Source organism: Gobius niger (assembly GCF_951799975.1).
Source record: "Gobius niger genome assembly, chromosome: 18".
NCBI lineage: Eukaryota > Metazoa > Chordata > Actinopteri > Gobiiformes > Gobiidae > Gobius > Gobius niger.
Genome location: NC_136869.1, coordinates 15797727 through 15818646, shown reverse-complemented (window position 1 = coordinate 15818646; position 20920 = coordinate 15797727). Strand labels below are relative to the sequence as shown.

At 40.8% G+C, this 20920-nt stretch overlaps 4 protein-coding genes across 4 annotated transcripts in view; 2 read left to right on the top strand and 2 right to left on the bottom strand.

Moving 5' to 3' along the window:
- Nucleotides 1-7117, top strand: part of kcnb2b (potassium voltage-gated channel subfamily B member 2b) — a 96030-nt gene extending 88913 nt beyond the window's left edge. Inside the window, exon 3 of the mRNA XM_079575810.1 lies at nt 1962-7117. Coding sequence (XP_079431936.1) covers nt 1962-3803 — 1842 coding nt within the window. The 3' untranslated portion in view covers nt 3804-7117. The remainder of the gene's footprint in view (nt 1-1961) is intronic.
- Nucleotides 1-20920, bottom strand: part of stau2 (staufen double-stranded RNA binding protein 2) — a 104053-nt gene that overhangs the window by 8991 nt on the left and 74142 nt on the right. The window lies entirely within an intron of this gene.
- On the bottom strand, nt 7575-17095 carry sbspon (somatomedin B and thrombospondin type 1 domain containing). Its single transcript, XM_079576623.1, has 6 exons — nt 16552-17095; nt 14465-14659; nt 13891-13969; nt 11782-11958; nt 11265-11431; nt 7575-7708 (listed from the first exon to the last, which is right to left on the bottom strand). Exons 1-5 carry the CDS (start codon nt 16769-16771, stop codon nt 11314-11316), a joined length of 789 nt encoding a protein of 262 aa, XP_079432749.1. The 5' UTR covers nt 16772-17095; the 3' UTR covers nt 7575-7708; nt 11265-11313.
- On the top strand, nt 7737-10982 carry terf1 (telomeric repeat binding factor (NIMA-interacting) 1). The gene is made up of 9 exons (XM_079576622.1): nt 7737-7978; nt 8432-8512; nt 8617-8744; nt 8820-8900; nt 8969-9118; nt 9779-9888; nt 10346-10443; nt 10560-10621; nt 10710-10982. Exons 1-9 carry the CDS (start codon nt 7798-7800, stop codon nt 10866-10868), a joined length of 1050 nt encoding a protein of 349 aa, XP_079432748.1. The 5' UTR covers nt 7737-7797; the 3' UTR covers nt 10869-10982.

Below are 20920 nucleotides of genomic sequence, written 5' to 3'. Positions count from 1 at the left end.
GTATGCCTTAATCTGCTGGGGTCAATAAATCAGGTTCAGAAACAGCCGCTGAGGACAGAGCTTCAAGCAGCGCTGACCTCCCAGGATTATGAGGGATGTTCTCACACACTTTACCCTTGCCAAGACTATTAGACCCATACACAGAATTATGTTTGAGTGATATTGTGGTGCAATAAACGACTAAAACATAACAACAACTGGCAGTACAGAATGGGTTTTGATACACTTTGTGCTCCAAGTTCATATATTTACGCTTTTTTTATTCCACGTTTCAACATTGACAAGCTAAATGCTTCTATACCTGACTTTTTTGAAGTAGTGGGATAAAATGTTTGTATTCTGTAAAATCAGACATTTGTGGAAAAAAAAACAATCTTTGTAGCCTGTGAATCGAAATCTAAAGCTTTTATATCAATCGAAAAAATAGGGTTTTTGCTCTGCCCGATCCCGTCAGACTTCAGAAGCTGAACAGAGAAGGGAAGACCGTTTGGGAACAGCAGGAAGCCTGGGTGAATGTAGTGTTTGAGCGAGTGAGTGGTTAGTGGTGGTCGGAGGGGCCGATATATAGACTATAGTATTTGGTGATGGTCATTCAGCTGAAGAGCGGTTTGGAAAAATATTGATGTTTTTCTTTTACGATTGCAATTTGATAAACATTTTTTGTTTTATAATCAAATACATTACTCAGAGCACATTATGGATACTAAGTACATTAACATTTGAGAGAAGAGTAAAATATGAACTGCTGAACTAAAGAATCCCTTGCATTTCACACACATGTAGAGGTCTAAACTACAAGGTTGTCTGGTAAATAAATAAGACCCCATGGAGACACAATATGTGTTTGTGTGCAGACTTTATTTGACCTAAATAATAGTAGCATTTACGTTTGACACTTTTGTCTTTATTGTGATCTTGAGGCCCTTTTCCAATAATGAAAAGGCCACTTCTGACTCAAGAGCAAATATATATGGACAAAGCTACTCATATTTACTTTTATGAGCCTGGCCAAGAACAACAGATGATTTGATGAAAGCTGATTCAATTCTTAGCCCATGCCCTGGGACCCTTTGTGGACCTGTTTGCTATAGAGACAAAGAACACTTATAAACTGTTTAGAGGTGTCTCCAATACAGTGGTCTGGGACTCAAGGGCAGTGCTTTGTAGATCTACTTTGGCATTTCTAAAGCAATTTAAAAGCCACTGCCGATGCGGATGTGCACCTGGAGAGAGGATTTTTTAAAGCATATTACGTGGAAAAGCAACACCGAGGACAAACACACTGCTTATATAATGATCAGAATAAAAACCTGCTCTGGATGTAATGAGATCGTAATACTTGTGGTTTTCTGAGAGATTCTTGTATCCTTCCACTGGTTTATCCATTCATTCAGTGCAGAGGGTTTCTTTCACTCGTTTTGAACTCATTTTTTTCGGGCCAGGTTCGTATTTCCTGAAATACCAGATGCATACAATTAATTCTCCCTGTTTATTGTTTGCACCATAAACGCAATTCATTTGTCAAAGGATAATATTGTTTCTGCCCATGGAAAACTCATTTGTATTCCCAAACCCCCTCACGGCTTTGTGTGCAAACGCAGCAGTTCATTCTATCTTATACCTTTCAGCAGCCTTTTATGCATATTATGACACTGTGTGATTTTTCACTTCCTTAAGCCACAAATAACATAATGTAGAAGATAAGGAAGTGAAAATGGAGACCACTGCAAAGCTTGCCATAATTACGGTCTTATCTGTTTTTGTGCGCTGTGTAGGGTAACTGAATACTTTGTTGATTTGTGTTTGCACTCACATCTCTACTAGTATTTGGATTGTGTAAAATGGAAACTATTACATGTATGTTGTGGTGACCATTTTAATTCTATCAGAAATTAAAATCATGTTTCATTTTCCCCCGTATCGCCCGGCCCTAATCTCGTCTTTTGTTTCCATGTCTACAGATCCTGGCCATCATATCCATCCTCTTCATCGTGCTGTCCACCATCGCTCTGTCCCTCAACACATTGCCGGACCTCCAAGTCAAGGACGAATTCGGTCTGGCTAGCGACAACCCACAGCTGGCCCACGTGGAGGCCGTGTGCATCGCCTGGTTCACCATGGAATACCTCCTCCGCTTCCTCTCGTCGCCCAACAAGTGGAAGTTCTTCAAGGGCCCGCTCAATGTCATCGACTTGCTCGCCATCCTGCCCTACTACGTGACCATCTTCCTGACTGAGTCCAACAAGAGCGTGCTGCAGTTTCAGAACGTGCGGCGCGTGGTGCAAATATTCAGGATCATGAGAATATTGAGGATCTTGAAACTGGCCCGGCACTCCACGGGTCTCCAGTCTCTGGGGTTCACTTTAAGAAGGAGCTACAACGAACTCGGTTTGCTTATTTTGTTCCTCGCCATGGGCATTATGATCTTTTCCAGCTTGGTGTTCTTTGCGGAGAAGGATGAAGATGCCACAAAGTTCACCAGTATCCCCGCGTCTTTCTGGTGGGCCACTATCACAATGACTACAGTGGGCTATGGGGACATTTACCCACAGACTTTGCTTGGTAAAATTGTAGGGGGGCTTTGCTGCATTGCGGGAGTGCTGGTAATCGCCCTGCCGATCCCCATCATTGTCAACAATTTCTCTGAGTTCTACAAAGAGCAGAAGAGACAGGAAAAAGCCATTAAGAGGAGAGAGGCACTCGAAAGGGCAAAAAGAAACGGAAGTATTGTTTCGATGAACCTCAAAGATGCATTTGCTCGCAGTATGGAGCTTATGGACGTTGTGGTGGAGAAGGGAGAGGAGAAGACCTTCGATAACCACCTGTCGCCGAGTCGATGGGGGTCAGCGAAGCATGGGTCCTCAGAAAGTAGCTTAAAATCGCCAGACAAGAGAAACCCAGAGGGCTCACCGAATCGAATAAGAATAATCACGTCAGGGAGCCCACAGCATGAACACAGAACGCCACAGCACCTTAACGCTCAGAGATTAGAGGACATGTACAACCAGATGACGAAATCGCAGTCATTCAATAATTTGAACACGGCAAGTTCAGTGAGCACCATGAGCACAACTATGACGGGGCCTGGCTCACCCAAGAAAAGTCACACCCAGGAAGAATCCACACTAAAGGAGGAGGTGGAGATGGGGGAGGTCCAAGAAGCCGGGTGTTCAGAAGATCGACAACATGGCTCAAACCCAGGCGAGGAAGAGTCATGTCAAATCCACCATCCCAGGGCGCCGCCATTTTTAGATCTCGAAAACCTTTATGAGTCTGAGCTCTACATAGACGAAGATGGGAGCTTCAACAGCGCCATGGAAAACATCTCTCCCAGAGGGAACAATCCTCTCAAGATAAAGGGTTTGAAGGTAAACAGGAACTCGGCAGAAGGCCCGCTGACCCCCCCAAGCACTACCTCTCCTGGAGACATCAGCTCCAGCCTCATGGAAGACGAGTCGCCCGACGGAGAGATGTCGCCGCTCATTCCGTGTTCGGATGAGCTCGGTCCCATTGCGGAGGAGGAATCGCTGTCCCCGAAAAGGCTAGTCATGGACACCCCGCCCGGAGACGAAGACCCGGCGGCTGAGGAGCATCTCATGGAGGTGGCGGGTGCTGTGGTGGGCCCTCTGTCGCCCAAAATGGCAGCACAAAATTGCACCCAGGGCGTCGTCGGGGCGAGCGGTGGGTCCAACAGCAACCAAAGTGGACACAACAACAAAGTTGAGAACCACATGTTTACAACGGAGATCCATCTGATACCAGGAGATGGCAGTCTCTCTCCGACCTGCGAAACCAGCATGTGACTATAAGGCCATTTAAGAGACTAAGGAAAGCAAGGGCAGGGATGCAGTAAAAGATATTTTTGCATGGCATGAAGAGTCCCTTTTACTTGTGTTACGTTTTGCTGAAGAAGAGAAAAACTGAGGTGCTTTTACAGGCTCCGGAGACCTGAAGGATGTCATCAACTGCTGTAGGTAGACTCACGGTCCTCCTGATGTACATACTGTAATTCTTTTCTAGCAAACTAAAGCGAGGGGGACTTAACTGTACAAAGCATGCATTTAAAAACAAAGACACGATATTTTACGGTGCTTAGTTTGCTGAAAGCGCTCCACTGTAAATACCGGGACATCAAAGCCTATGACAATGCACTGGAAGGCAAAACAAAACAACAAAAAAAAGACTGTCAATGTTGGGTGGTACGAATGTTTGAAATGTGAAACGGCTGCGAGATGGCGGGTGGGTTTGGGTCAAAAGCGCAAGAAAGCCCTCAGATCGGGTGTTGCATTGTAGCGAACTCTAAAATGAAAAATAAAAAAAACACACACACATATCATTACTTTTTGTGGAAATGCAATGTTCCCATGACGACCTTGTAATGTTTCTATTTTCTTTTGTGTGATTAACGGTCGATGGAAAACATGTAACGTTTTGGGTTTTTCGATAGTAATTGTCAAAGTTTTCGGTCGTGCACCCAGAGATCGAGTCATGACGAGGAGGAGAAACACAAACACCTTTGTTCGTTTTACTCACATGCAGTTGTAGTTGCCAAATATCTTCAATGTAACAAGTAACGATAGGTCTACGACTTAGGGCAAGCAACTACTCATCCCCTCAGAACTAGACACACTTTTACTCTTTGGCATCTTGTATCGAATAGTGTAAAATACATAGTGTAGATTGGTCATAGAAAATCTGACTTAAACTTGGTAGGATTTAGCCAAATAGCACTTGATTCTGCAGCACAATACACCACCTGGTCAGTAATCCTTTCAAATTTTGCTCTTGTAGCGCTTCACTAAAAGGTTTTGCAGGCAATAGATAATCACCTACGATAGAAATACGAAATATTCCTTCCTAGTGGCGTCAATGGACCAAATCAAGCACACTGTCAATCTCTTGTCTATCTCAGCTGCATAGAGTTCAATAATGTAAGGACATATACAATCGCATTTATTACTATTGATATGATTATGATGTTTTGGTTTTTCCTTTCGCATTGGTCATATCCTCGGCACCCCCGATGTCCGTTTTGTTTTGGTACTACTGCAAGTTTTATCTGATCCTGCTGATCAATTTGAGAGCGTCTTTTTTTTTCTTTCTTTCTTTCTTATTTTGTACACGTGTTCTTGCGTCCTGGACTGTAATTTATTGTGTTATATTATTATTGTGAACAAATCATTTTATTCTTCAGTCAAACTTAAAAACCCAAAGGAGTTTTTATTTTTGCTCACTTCTGTTTTACATTGACTGAAATTATCTCGTCTGTATGTTGCCTTCGATTCCAGTTTGTTGCAGGAATGATTGTTTTGTTGTTTTGTAGCGACACTCTTGGCGCAGTGTGGCGTTTGTGGCAGCCTCACGAACCTCGAGGGTATTGGCAGAAATGGGTGCGTGGTTATTGTCTATTGTTTTACGTTTTTCTTCTTTTTTTTTTTTTCTTACTCGAATCATGTTTTTGATGTCACAGAAAAGGTGTGGAATGTGCAATACCGCATACTGCAATCTATGCAGGCCAAGAATTGTGGCACTTTATTTTCTGTCTATGGGATTTGTAAGTGTACAGGCAGAAACTACTTGTATTTTTCAAATGTTGTATCTTTAATATGAGGCGAACAGTATTACAGCTACCGGAATCTCACAAACAATGCAAAATTTGAGTTTGACTTTTTTCGTATTGATATCAAGGGACAAATTTAATTATGTATGATCCAAATTGACCAGTAGGGCCTTTTATATTACAGTTGGGTTCATTGAAGTCCAACTTATGTCTGTCAAAGATAATTTTAATGGCCACACAATGGGTTTTATGTTTTTTGTGAATCAATGTTGAGAATGATTCTATTTTTTCTAAAACAAAATGGAGCACGACCACAATTTTTCTGCCATATATGGTGGTTGAAATGCTGCGTGCCTTTTCATAAGTGTTTATGAGAAGGTAGCAAGTCATTTTGCTTTGTTCATATAGCACTGTACAGAAAAAAAATCTAATTTTATAGGAGAAATCAGGTCTTTATGTAATAGATAAAGTAATGTTGTTGAGTTCTCAGGTTTTCTACAACTCTCTGAATTGGATAGAACTCTGTTTTTCTTTTCACAGCTTTTTTGAATGGTGATGTTGTCAATTCCACATTGATGTCTTGGCTCCTGGAGCAAAGCACTCTGGGTAATATATGTAATGCATTCAGTATCCACCCCATCAGTCTTCAGTGAGGCAAGAAAGGAGCACAATACAACACTTCTGGCCAGTAAGAGTTTGGGAATCCCATGAAACACATGCAAGAATAGAAAAAAAAAAAAACATAAGCTGAGTTCATGCGATTCCTCATGCAGACACAGCAGCTTAAGGCACTTACCACATTGCATGCCCTCCAGAACTGTATAAACTGATAAATAGAAAGAATTCACTCCCTAAATTGTTGCATTGCACCATTTGTGGCCCATTTTGTGTACATATACTCCTAAATCAACATCGATCTAACATAATTGTGTATGTAAAACCACCTCCTTTCAAACACATCCGACCTTCACATAATGACACTTCCCCATCTCTGTATGTTGAGTTTTACTTCCCCCTTTTTTGTTTGTCGTTATCACTTCTCCATGTAGGCCCGGACTCATCCTTCATTCTGACAGCTAGGGCGAGAGGAACAAGGGATTGATCGGCGAGACTCCCTTGGGATGGCGTTTGTGTGGATACTGAAATAAATAGTGTTGGAGATGACAGCAAAAATGGGAGTGCGCTCTGTCTTACTGTCTCAGCATTATCAAACCCCTTTACACAATATGCAGCGGAATGGTTATGTATTCTCCCCCGAGAGATTGGGTATTGTTCGTATCACTCATGCGTGCTTAACTAAAACCTCCCTAAAATGCATTGAGCTATTGCATTCTTATTATTTTTCGTGTATTTTGCCGATTACATTTGTTTTAATTGTTCATCATTTTCTGCATTTAACACATTCAGAGCTACAGACTGTTTATTTTCTGTACAAAGCAACATCATCTTTGTATGCATGTAGTAGTCTGAACAATTATGTGACCACAGAACCACTTTGTTATGGTACTTGTATGTCAACATTTCTGTAGAGCATTGTTCCCCATTACGTCTATTAGCATATGCAGAATAACAAATAAATGTGTATATAACTTGCGTGTGTGCGTCGTAATTATATCATCATCATTAGGAAGCAAACATATGTTAGCACAAATAGTTTATATATGATTCCTGCGTGCTACAATTATAATGGACGTTAAAGGAGTCGAAAGCACAGGACAACATTGTTTTTTTTTATTCAGAATTTATACAGTGTCCTATGCAAATGTGTAGTGTCCTGATATTTCTGTCAACTATAGAAAGCAGCACTTATAAGACCATCCATATCATTATGTACTTGAGCAGGACTCTCATGGGTAAGCTGGTGGTTGGTGCTGCACTTTCGTAGTCTACCAAAATAATGGAGATAATGTGCACAGTATTTTCAAGAACGGGCTGGTGTTATTGCCTAGGTTTTGCTCTGTGTAATGATATATAGCCATGAATAATTGCCTATAGTCGGCTATCAATCGTGCAGTAAACATTTAATACATAAACATGACAGTGTTTTGCAAGGATACTGAAAGTGTTGGCAGGAGCTTCAGATTTATGGGGCTGGGGAAGAGTGTTCTATCCTCTGACCACAGGGGGGAGCTGTTCTGCGAGTGAAGCCTGCAGAAACACAAGTGGCAGAAGAAGAGCGGAGTAAAGCGCCAATTCCAGCACACGAAGAAGAAGATTCATAAACATCAGATTCAAACATGGACACGGAGGAGAAGAAAGTGTCCGCAGATGATAATAAAACTGAACATGATGTCAGTTTCTCACAGGTTTCCGATGTGGTGACAGACTGGATGCTGGACTTTTTGTTTATGAGTGTTTGTCGCAACTTCAAAGATGGAAATCGTGAAGAATTCGACAAAAACATGTCGTCATATGAAGGTAAGGACACAGAGAAGAGTCTATTGTCCACATCAAACATATGTGACGGCATTGTAGAGACTTCCAAAGAATTCTGGGGGGAAAAAGTTTATTTTGATCGTAGTTATTGTGATGCTAACCACTTACCACAGTTACCATGGAGATCCGCCATCTTTGCAGCTGTTAGCATACATTTCAATTGACTAACATGAGCTAAAAACAGTATAAAAAGTGGAGAAAATAGCGGCCGAGTTATTGCTGGGAAATACATCTAACACACTGTGGTGTCCAAATGTTTTTATGTGAACAATAACTCCAGTATTTTAACTTTTAAATGAATCCATTAGTTTACAATTGCTGCTGACATCACAAACACATTTACGCTCAAATATAGAGTGGTTGCCTATCTGGGGAAACATTTTAGGACTCTTTGACATTTCTTTTCATAAAGTAGTCCTTCCTGTTTTCTTTTAGCCATTTCAGACGGTTTACCACAGAATGAGAAAGTGTTGGTCTGTGCCTTCCTCGGGAGAGTGCTGCACGGGAATCAGCTGGGTAAGACACAAAAAGGACAGTAGCTATTTTGGAATCGGTCTTTGTTTGATAAATATTTTTCTGAATATTTGCTGAAAAAATAAACATTTGTAATTTTCCTTCAGATGTTGTTTTTGAAGAAGACTGCAAAGTGATGCCTCTGATGTCTGCCTCAAAAATCTGGAATGACCTCAAAGAGAGCGTGAAGGATGAAGGTTTGGCTAAAAACATGGCAATACTTTTGTTTGTTCAGGTAATGAGAATGCATTTTTGTTTTTATAGATACATTTAGTAAAAATTGTCATAAAGTTCTTTTTTTTTTTTTTAGTCAGTGGCATTGTGTTTAGAGAAAGGATCCAATGCATCGCATGTCATCGAGTGGTTTGAAGAGAACCTAGACTTTCCTTCTGTAACTATCCTTCGCTTATTAATGTGTTTGTAAAAGCATTGCATTCATCAATGCCCATCTCCCTGCAGACCCTGAGAGTCAAACTGCGAACAGTTGTGGCACAGAAGGACAACTACCACTCATTTATAAAGAGCTTCAGCTACAGCCGCCTTCTGGAGACCACTCAGACGTTCCTGGATGCATTTTTGCAAAAGAATCCATGTGATTATCTTTTTAAGGTAGAGACCAAGTACCCAAATGTGTCTAGAAACACTCTCATGTCATCCATGCATCTATTTTAATAACGGGTATTTTTAAGTAACTTATGCCCTTTCTTTATGAGGAGAGCGGCAAAATGAAATGAGTGAATTGAATGAATGAATTGTGAGAAATATTAGCTTGTGTTGTTGTAAACGGACAAACCACAGTGGTCAGTGAGCAACAAAGTGCATGTCATGCACTCGTAAAGATGTTGGAACATATATGTAAGCAAATGTATGCATAACACGAGCTGGATCAACTTTAAACACATATTTGCCTTGATAATTACCAACAGCGGTGCCTCATTTAAAAGTCTGCCGTGTTGAAACAAACTGCTGATATGCCTGAGTGCTAATTGACAATTTGTCACTGAATTAGTTGGAAGGACAAACTTCCCTGTTCAGCAGAGTCTCCCCCAGGTCTGCCTTTATTTATGAAAGTCTCAGGAGTGATTTACACTGTGGCCGTAGACCAAGGTTAAGCTTTGAAAGGTTGCTGTAATGACAGGCCTCATTAATTGTGCTTTCTCATTAAGGCAACACTTGAACCTGAAAGTTAATTGCTTAAGAAGAGCATGAACAGGTAATATTTAGAAACATGATTAATAAAGGTGTTTTTTTTATGTCTGTGTTCATCAGGCGGGCACAAAGGCAGTGCAGTCATCTGGGAAAAGGGACACTTTGAAAGTCGCTGGACCAAAGGAGGAGATTCAAACTGCTATGAAGCCAACCGCAGAAGTCGGCAAAGAGTATGATGTTTTTTACATTTTTTATATACCTTTGAAGAGCTGAAGAAAGACGGGTCATACAGATCTTACTTTTTTACCCTTACTTGACCTCAAACTTCAGCTCCTGCATGTTGCGTCTATCGACCATTCTCAGTCATGTGACTTTTTGTCGGCAATCAGCTGTTTGGAACTATGCCTCTTAAAATGGAGCCTCAAATGAATGGACAAATCAAATTATAACTCTGTAGTGGTGGACTGAGTTCCAAACGGCTGATTTGCCACCCAAAATGACAGAGATTGAGAATGTTCTACTCAAAATGTTTATGTCTTTTTACAGGAATAAAAAGAGCACATTTATAAGGTTTGTGGATTCTTTGCGTGTACATTTTTATTTTTTTCCCTGTCCTAATCGCTCAACTGAGGAATCATCTGTTAGAAACAAACTTATGTTGTGCTTATGTTGTGCTTATGTCCGCAGATCAAAGCGTAAACTTCTTTCAGCCAATATTTCTGACTTATGGGCCCCTGAATCGAGCAAGAAATCAGTTGTCTGTCTCACGAGAATCTCCAAGAAGGGTATAAAATAAATTTTGCTTTACGCGCAATTCAAAATCTGTAATTCCCAACAACTCTAAAAAAAAAATACACAGCCTTATCTTTGAAATTCTAAAATGTGTTTTTGTTATTTGTAGCGTCACCTAACAGTGATGCGATGGACACCAAAAAAGACAAGGTGCCACGGAGACTGCGTACTGTAAGTAAATATATGGTACAGTATTGCAGGCCTTTGTCATTGTAACTGCTCTCTTATTTTGAACTCTTATTTGTTGTATTTTGTTTAGAAATGGACACGCGAGGAGGACCAACAGCTTATTGCAGGTGTAAGACGTCATGGTTTGGGGCGGTGGTCCCACATTTTGCTGGATTTTGACTTTGGGGAGCGTACTGGCACCATGCTGAAAGACCGATGGAGAACTCTACGAAAAGCCCATTTAGTTTAGATCGCAATTGATTATGTAAATAATTGTACAGTTCAATCAGAGCACTCTTAGCTATAATGTAGTGCCAATGCTTCAGGTAGACTGCACTGTCTAAAAACAGCCACTAGATGGCAGAGGGACATATTTTGTTGCTTTTCTATATTTATTTTTCAGTCTACATTTTGTACATTTTATAAATACAAAAAAACTGTTTGTTAAAATAAAATGTGCCATTTTCAAAACCGTTGCTGTGGCTGGACAACAAATTACAAGTGTTTTTATAAGTGCCGATAAAACAATGATGCCTCTTTTCATATAATTTGTTATCGTCAACAATAGACACTTTGATAGAAATGTGAGCTTTTGAAGGAATAAAGGTTTGCTCTCATTGGGTCACTAAACCGAAGTACTACTGACCAGTGCATTAACCCAGTGGCAGTGGAGTAATTGTGTGCAACTGTTTGTATCAGATGAAGACGAAGCTGTGTTGTGGGGGACAGTTGCAGTGCTTTGTCTCCTGAATCCTCTTCCATGTCCCGCTGCAGTGAGGGCTCCCCACCGCCTGCCAGTGGAGCGCGGCTTCTCTGCGACACAAACACAAGTCTCAAAAAACTGGTGTTATCTTGTCTTGTAATATTTCTTATTGCTGTAGTATTACATAATGAAGCTTGAATTAGGACAAGATTTATTATATTTTAATAACATGACCAAAGATACTTCAACCACAAGGGGTCAGTAAAGAGGCAGATGGTGTAGTTGTACCTTTTAATATATAAAAATAGTAATAAGACTGTTTTGACTTCACCGTTGCAACAGCTATTTCATATTTTTCACGAAAATAATAAACAGCAGTTTTCAGTTCTATGCAGGTCTTATTAATGACCTTCTGACCCCATCCCTGACATGAGGCGCATAAGTCCCCATAACTTCATACTTGTCTGAGTCCTGTCCGTCTCCTTGGCACCTGGCGCTGTTGTTCCTCATGGCGGGGGGCTCACAGGCTGCACACACCCTGAAGCCCTCTGTGATGTAGCGCATCCAGTGAGTGTGGGGCCGGTTCTGCAGCGAGCAATGGGGCGTCCGGGACTCGAGCATGAATTCAACACAGAACCTGTAGTGGGTCACAAAATAATTCATACCACATTGTTGAACATGTATATAATTGTGGACTGCAGAATGACAGACAAATAAGGAGCGGTGAATAGTTAATTGAATGGATAAAGAATGTCCAGATGACATTCAACAACGATGGGATTACAGATGTATCCAGTGATTATGTTTATATACACTTCATAAAAAGACACATTTGCATTTTCTGACATGAAACCAGAATTAACATTTATTTTTCTTAGGTCAACTAGAATGTTTTTAATTATTTTGTTTGTTTATTAGTTCTTCAAATTCTAGAAGAATTAGAGATTTTTTTCTACAAAAACAATGTTTTTTCCCTTTTTACAAAGTCAGTACATACAATAAGATTACTATACCTTTAAACAATTTAAGAAAGCCCAGATGACGATGTCATGACCTTGGAAGCACAAGTCTGGTTCATCCTTGGGTGCAATTTCAAGACACTTAAAGGTGGCAGGTTCATTGGTTAAAACAATGGTGGAAATGACCAGTCACAGATCAGGAAGAAGGCGAGTTCTGTGTCTCAGAGATGAACATGCTGTGGTCTGAAATGTGAATATCAACCCAAGAACAAATGCAAAAGACCTGGTGAAGATGCTGAACCTGGGAAGAGTTTGTCATTATCCACAGTGAAACAAGTACTGTACTGAAGCCCTTGCCCCAAAGGAAACATCCAAAAGCCACGGGGCCCCACAGCAGCATCATGCTGTGGGGTTGTTTAGCTGGTGTACTTCAGATAATAGATGACATCATGAAGAAAGAACTCTGTGAAAATATTGGAGCAACATCTCAAGACATCAGCCAGGAAGTCAAAGCTTGGGCACAGATGGGTCTTTTCCCAATTCCCAAAGCAAACTGCCAAAGTCAATGTTTTGAAGTGGTCATCACAAAGTGATCTCAAGGTGGCCTACAAACTTGGCTCAGTTACACCAGTTCTGTTTGGATGAATGGACCAAAACTCCGGCCAACTATTGTGGGAAGATTGTGGAAGGAAATCCAAAACTTTTGACCCAGAATATACAGTTTAAAGGCAATGCTACCAAATATTAATGAAATGTACGTCAACCTTTGCTTTTGAAAAAAGTAATTTAAAAATGTGTAGAAAATTCTATCTCTCATTATTCTGGAATTTGACAAATAGAAATATTTTTTTTTATTCAAATTGACCAAAGAAAAATAAAAGTTAATTCTGGTTTCAAGAAAAACGTAATGCAAATGTGTCTTTTTATGAAGCATATGTAAACATATGGTTCTCACAGTAGGTTTGTCAGGAAAGTGATTTCACCAAGGTTTATAGAGATGGAGAGGCTGTGGAGGCTGATAGTTCTGCTGCTGAAACTGGAGGATGGTTGTGGGTGGCTCAATAATGAAACCGCAGGATGATGGATGAAAGAAATACAATTGTTGTGAATGAAACAGAGGTGATTAATTTGGGGGGAAAGGTGAGGGACTGAGTGACATCACAGGCAGATGGCAGCAGGAGACAGAAAAAATAGTTTTCAGCTCCAAAAGAGAAAGTCTTGTGAAAAATAGCACATGCATTTTTTATTTTATTAAGAAACTACACATTTCCCTTTTTTACTCTTAACTGGAAACTTCCATTTCTGATTAGACGACACTCCCCAAACTGTCATCCCTGGCTTTTATGTCCTCTATTCATTCTTCGTCATTATTACATAAATTGAGTGTTTGATTTCAAAGGCTTGTGGGCAGTCCCTCGGCATTTGACTGTGTGTGGACAGACATCCAGGTGAGCAAACACCTAACGGCCGCTTCATGCACAGATCTTTGTTTCTCTGTCAGGGTTTGGATTACAGACGCGACAACAGCTCCTGCGGGGAGCATCATGAGCTTCCACAGAGCGGCCGGGGGTCACGGTCTAGGAGGATTTATGGAGTGATATGAAACGTACCCAGGGCGGAGGGGGTTTCCATAGCTGTCGTGCTTGGGTCTGCCCTTGGCAAACTCCATACTGGTGATAAATGCCGGACCTGCAAAGAACAGGGAATGTAAGATTACATAGAGCTTTTAGCAAAGATTTTAGTTTAGGAGACAAGAAGTACAGAGGTAATACATTTTTGTTTTGATTAAAATAGGTTTGATAACTTATCCTGCTGTGAATCAGGTTCTTTGTATGGAGCGTTTTTAGATTTGTCAATTTGAATGTTGCAGTTTCTCAAACAGTAGTATGCAGTTCTAGTCTTTGTTTTATTTTGAGACACTTTTATTTTGTTTTCTTTCAAGAGAAGCTTTGATTAGATCTTCTGGTTTAGTCCCATTTTAAATATCACATAGATCTTCTTTTTCATGGTGTAAACAAAAAAAATATATATATAAAAAGAGATTAGAACTGATTCAAAGAGTTTTGTTTGTTAGTTTGAGTGAATATCTCGAATGATATCTGAAAAATTGTGAGGCATACCTTTCCTTAACCATATTTTTTCTGACACTGTATCCAAACTATGCGTCTTCGATGCCCTCCTGACCTGAGTTGACTCCACACGGCTTGCCCTTGCGGTCTCTGTATTCCCTGCAGCCGGCCCTCTGCTCCAGTGCAGGACAGGCCTCTCCGCTGTTTGAAGGCGGTCTCTCCGTGTGCCGGACTCTGACCCGCATCGAGGGCTGGCACTGCTTGGCACAGCCGCTCCAAAAGCTCCACTCGGTCACCGCACAGTCCCGAGCTGGGGGACCACAGAAATGGTTACTCATGTTTATCTTTAATAGCACCAACTGTATGGGTTAAGGCGGGGGTGTCGAACTCGTTCTGGGTCGTGGGCCGAAATTCAGCCCCCACGGCGGGTCGCGGGCCGCATATATTGTAAAGGAGTGTGGCCTAATAAATAACAACATCTTGCACTTAATGCGCTTTATCAGCCTGTGTCACATGTTTCTCAAAGTGCTACATAAAGTCATTATTCATTTACTCCACACTCACTGGCAGTAAGTTACTATTGTGACCACAGCCGCCTTGGGGCAGACTGACCATTTACCACATGGCTGTAATGTGCTGTTTATATCCCGATCTCTTTTGAGGTCAGTGCCCTCTGCTGGACACGCCTGGAATTCTTTCCATTTTTAAATTTAAGGTTAAGCTGCCCCCTAGTGGCTGGAATGAGCATTCTGGCTATTTCTTAAAAAAAAAAAATGTAACTCCACATAGGAATGGGCAAGAGAATTTTTTTTAATTTTTTTACATACTCAGAAATTGATGCTCTACAAAGGGCCACATAGAATCATGCGGCCCGCGGGCCTTGTGTTTGACACATGTGGATAAGGTCAGTGTTCTGTCTATTTTACCTACATGTTTAACCAATACTACGGAAGATGTTGATGCTGTATCCAACAGTTAAACATTTTTGGTGTGTTTATTTGTTATATAAAGTGAACTGTTAATGACTCATTATCACATTGAACACACATCACACTCTAAATATACTTTCATCTGAAATACAAAAACTATAATGGGGCTTATGTGTAATTTTGTCCAACTTTGGTCTAACTTAGTAATAAACCCGTTTTAGTCCTGATTTGATCTTGATCTAGCCCTAGTGTTACTTGGAAGGTCAACTATTTTATGAGATGTGTAGGGTTTCTTAATTTCATTCAGTAGGGCTGCACAATATATCACAAAAAATAGGTCCTATCGTATCACAATATTAGACGGAGATCTTGCAGCCCTAGTATTCAGTCATTTTAATTTAAACATCCACCTTTGTTCAATGAGCCATTCATTTACTTGTAGCAACAGTGCACTGAAGCCATGCCAGAGTTGGGGCATCCAGCACATTCATAATCACACTTTGAAGTCCCAATCATCACTCATTACCAGCCTGTATCAAATATGCTTTCTGGTACACGCTCCCCGCTAGATTGCCACTGTAACAGTCTCTATAAGAAGTGACATTCTTCAAATATTTGGACTAATTCTATTATGTGGGACAGTCCTGAGAAATGAGGTTAGACACTGTACTGTTGAGGTATTTGGTAGTGGTAGGATTATTACTGTACTGTGCTCGGATTGTGGACAGTTTATCAGACGGCTGTGGTCATTTATAGACACTGAGACAACACATCCTTTTTTATTAGTGTTTATAAGCTTCAGCAATCACCTTTGACCAGCTGGATTGAGTCCCAGTCAACCCAGGTGGATCTATTTAACGCTTCTCTGAGAAAATGAAGTCAAATACATTTCTTCAGTGGTTCTTCATTTATTTATTTTTTACACCAAGTACCAAATCATGAAATATTAGACCTTTTATGTACCACCAGGCAAGCTTGATGATCAAATCTGGACTAAGAAAGAAAACCTAATTTAATAATGCATGACTAAATAAGTTGACCAGGTACAAGTTGACCAGGTTTTCCTTATTTGCTTAAAAAGTGTCACGCATATGTGAAAATTCAGAACATTTCCTCCCCTTGTAAGCCCAACGTTGCCATGGCTACAGCCCCAATACATGATCCACATCTTTCTTGTGTTTTTCTTTGTACCTGACAACGCCTTATCTGTTCAGGGTTCGGCGGGGTTATCTCCACAGGCGTGTACCCGGTGATTCATTCATTTACAACAAACCTGGGCACTCCGTGAAGTAGTCGAAGCAGCAGTCCCTGGTCACGCCGCAGCCCTCGTCGCAGTAGCACGTCCCGTAGACCCTGTCCATCCTCCAGTCCGTCGTCAGGCAATTCATGTCTCTGCCCGGGCAACATCTCCCCGCGCACCCCCCGAATGCAAATTTGTGCCCCAGAGAACACAGCGCCAGGAGCAGGTACACAAACTCCACAGAGGTCCCCATTGTGGCTGTTTTTGGAAAATCTCTGGGCTCAAGTCATGACCGAAAGTAGAGGAAAAGTCTGGAAAAGTAGCTTCTTTGTGACCTGGAATCCTTCCCCTTAGTGTCCTAATCTGATTCTTAGAACACTTTAGAGCTCCATTGTAGTCCCCCTGCGCTCATCACAGTGTTTCTCATGTTGGACTACGCATGCTGCTTTGCCTTTTCCTCTTTTTCCCTCCCACTTGCTGTCTGACAATGAGGGCAAGGGAGGGGTCAGCAACTCCCAGATCCACTTATACCGACTCCAGCAATGTTTTTTCATCAGCTTAGATGTATTACTTTTGTTTCTCTTTTCTTGTTCCTCGGACCACACTGGCTCTGTTGTTGTCCGCCTTTTCCTGCCTATTCTCTGCAATCACAAATCTCTAAAGGTCCCCCCCCCAAAAGAGAAAGGCAGGAATGCGCACTTTGGCAGGTCTCCAGACAATTGTGCCAAGGGGGCCAGCGGAGAACGGCGCAGCCACCCTTTGCTTGTCACCTCTCTGGGTTGTTATCTGAAATATTCTCGGCTATTTCGCCAAAGAATGTCAGATTTCTCCTTATATCATGTTTGGGATTATGACTCAATGTTGACAGTGGCATTGCTTGCATGCCACAGGTGAATATTTTCAGCGTCTTGGCTGGCACGCTGGTGTGAGCTCCTTACACTCCCCGTCTAGTGGACGTGACATTGTTTGCAGACATGGGAGAGCCCTAATTTATTACTCTGCACAGGAAGCAGTAAAATAATAAGATGTGCAGTTCAAACAAAACATGCTTGTAACATTAGGTCAGGATTGGTATGCTAATTAATAATGAATTAGCCTTGCATAGCACATTTCCAGACTGCACTAATTAAATAGCTTAACTATTTGCAATAAGATTAAAATATTGTTTTTATGATTTAGCCACCGTATTTTACAGACTATGAGTCACACTTTTTTTCATTGTTGGGCTGGGGTTGCGACTTATACTCAGGTGCGACTTATATATCAATCTAATTTCACGTTATTGTGCTATTTTCCCACTGACAGCCGCGAGAGGGCGCTCTAGTCTTGTGTATCAGTATCTGCTACTCTGGTACCACTGAAGGTATAAAAAACGATAATCTAGCAGCAGAAAGAAAGTTTGGAGTGAGTGAGAAACTTATAAAGGACTGTTATTGCAGTGAAGAAAACAAAAAAGGGTAATCACGGGCTAAAAGCTAGGCGGCCACAGCCAGGAACGAGTTCACAAATGAGGGCTTGAACAACGTGATGCCGGGAGAGGCTTGTAAATGATGTAGTTACGCCTCCATGCCCAGGGTAGTTGCCAATGGTGCGACTTGTACTCCACAGCGACTTATAGTCCAGAAAATACGGTAAATGTAAAGACTGCTGTTATTGAGAAAATACAAAATCCTTTACAAATGTGAGCTGGGAGTTGTGATTTTAAGATACCCCCCAAGTGGCAATCCTACTACTTCATTAATTGAGTGACTACGCTCCAATTGAATAAAATAGTTGCTGTACTGACCCCGAGTGGGAGACTCAGCATCTTTATAGCCTTATGTCTCAATGGAACACATTACCATATTGATTATTTGGTCTATGCCTTTTGCTGTTAACCCAAATCTGATAATTGTAGCAATGCTGCTGGTTTATGTAACCTCTGTCAGGCTAAAAACACAACCAAGGGTATAAAACACAGCATAAACATACATGCATCACTACGATTGTCTTGTCTTATGATAGTATTAAACAAATCCAACAATATAGACTCTCTGTGTGCTTAAATTGTTCTGTTTCATTTAACAGAAGATAGTCCGGTGAGTCTTTGATCCCTGGCTCTCAAAGTGCATCAGGTCAAGCGTCATAACAGCCTTCATCTCCACCAAGTTCCTCGGCAGCAGCACCACTGGGCGCTATGTGTTCGAGCTTACATGTGTCCAACAGGTGAGCTTTTACTGACCTCACAACAAGTATCTACTGAGTGCGCACCCATGTTTTCGAATATATTTTATACATTACTGTTATACTGTACAGCCTTGATAGTTTAGATACATAGAATTTGTGGCCAGTATCACATGAGGCTCATCTTGTCTGTTCACTGATGCAAAACCACGGCACAGTAAGTTTGCTATGGTCGGAGTGAGTTGAAAGAAACGATCAAATCATGTGTTGGACGTCAGGCAGACTCTGACCCGACACCAGGTGCTCCTACTGTTTGCCTGTCAGACCTGATCAGGCCTGATCCTGAAGCCATTAGGATTTATAATACATAGATTAAATACAGGGAATTTGTTTTTAAAAGAAAAAAAAAGAAAAGAAAAGAGGAATATAGTTCTATTCTGCTTTGGACTGACTTAAGGAGTCCACTTCTTGAAGCCTCCCGTAGACTTTTTGCCCAGTGCTTCCAAAAACAACACATTCCACATTAAGAGATTAGGCTTTTACAGTCGTACCACATACTTCTTTCCTACAGATTAACGAGACAGTGCATTGTGGATTATACAGTAGAGCATAAATTGGATTAGGAAAGTTGTCAGACCTCTTTAAATTGTCTCTTAAATTCTCTGGACCAATGAAATTATATATAAAATAATTATTATATTTTCATTTCTATCAACAAAAATATAGAAATGTAAAAAGTTAAAAACATAAACATTAAAGGGATTATATGTAAGATATGTTCTTACCTGGGTTTAGACGAGTTGATACGTACCTCTCGTGCCCGTGGAGGAGCGTGGTAGCTTCCAACTTCACCCCGATTGGAGCTACAGGAATACATTGGGAGAGGCCCAATGCTAACAACATCTTTGGTCTTTTTGCGTGACTGAGGGCACGCACAGGGACCACACAGGTACGCACCAACTCGTCTAAGAACTGATAAGAACATATCTCAGTATGTAAAAACGGTGAACTATTCCTTTAGTATAGAGACTGCAGTTACGCGTAAGACCTGAGGTGGCAGTAGTGAGTATAAAATGACCAATATGCATCTACTCTCTTTAAGTGTTATACTAAATAAGTAGACCATTAGACCTTATTCTGCAGACTCAGCTCTTTTTGAGTATTGTTTTTAGTTGAGGTCTCTATCTCTTCCATTCATTGCACATGGTACAGTATTGACATTTTATGACAATATTTACAATGAAAAATAACTATGATTTTAATTATGAGACTTTCTGAAGCATTATCATGGGTGATGTTAGATGTATGGCAGTGAGAAAGTAGCACAGGCAGAGTAGTTGTGACATTGGAGTAGCTGTAGCATGAGTAACATAGCTATCATGTTGTCTTCTGACTAATGATTAGGACATGGCATGGATCAGGTGAATTTGTTTACAGCAAAATGGTTTAATCTCACATTTCAAAGATAAAAGCTTTTTAACAGCTGCTTGTTCAATGAATTAATGCCTACTGTATGTGAGTATGCCTACTCACATACAAAAGACAAATATTTTATCTTTAATTTAAAACATTAAAGATACATTAAACAACCCCTAAAGGAGGGAACACCCAAGGAAAACTCATGGAAAAGCTTTCGATATGTCACAAAATCTTAAGATATGCGTGTTTGTTCAGACTGTAGCATCAGTTGTGTGGGGGCAAACAGTTGGTCATCTCCATGAAAACTTGTGACATAGGTAGCCCTCATTAAAACAGTTTGTTGACCAAATCTTTCCCTTTTGATCTTAAAAGGACATGTATGCACTGTCCTTCTGTGTTTTCATCCTCCCTGACATTCAAACTCAACTCTTGTCATTCACCTGGACAAACATTGCTTGACTCATAAAACATACACTGGGACTTTACAGTGTGCTATTTTCTTTAAAGGACACCCAAAAGAAAGACGTAGTTTATGGTTCAGTTGACTCCTATTTTCAATCAGCTTGTGTGTGTTTAAGAAGGAGGCGGCACACAGATTTGTAGTTTTATTCACAGTGTGTTTGTATCAGAATGGAGTGGCTATAAACATTCAGCTGAATTTATCTGAAAATCACTTTATAATTCTCATATCAGATGGATTTTCTGTTTTAACTTGTAGATATCCTAAATCAAGTGGACAATAAAGGCCAGGGTGAGGTATGCATGTTGCTGAAGAAGGACTGGGTCCGTCACGAAGAATTTAGGAGACAGCATGTTTCAC

Bases quoted from the DNA above. Each gene is read 5' to 3' on its own strand.
- sbspon (XM_079576623.1), bottom strand. From the start codon at position 16,771: ATGGGGACCTCTGTGGAGTTTGTGTACCTGCTCCTGGCGCTGTGTTCT. The intron at 14,660-16,551 runs GTTTGTTGTAAA...GTGGTCCCCCAG, and splicing joins CTACTTCACGGAGTGCCCAG to CTCGGGACTGTGCGGTGACC. The intron at 11,432-11,781 runs GTATGAAGTTAT...TTTGTGTCGCAG, and splicing joins GACGGACAGGACTCAGACAA to AGAAGCCGCGCTCCACTGGC.
- terf1 (XM_079576622.1), top strand. From the start codon at position 7,798: ATGGACACGGAGGAGAAGAAAGTGTCCGCAGATGATAATAAAACTGAA. The intron at 8,745-8,819 runs GTAATGAGAATG...TTTTTTTTTTAG, and splicing joins CAATACTTTTGTTTGTTCAG to TCAGTGGCATTGTGTTTAGA. The intron at 9,889-10,345 runs GTATGATGTTTT...TTATGTCCGCAG, and splicing joins ACCGCAGAAGTCGGCAAAGA to ATCAAAGCGTAAACTTCTTT.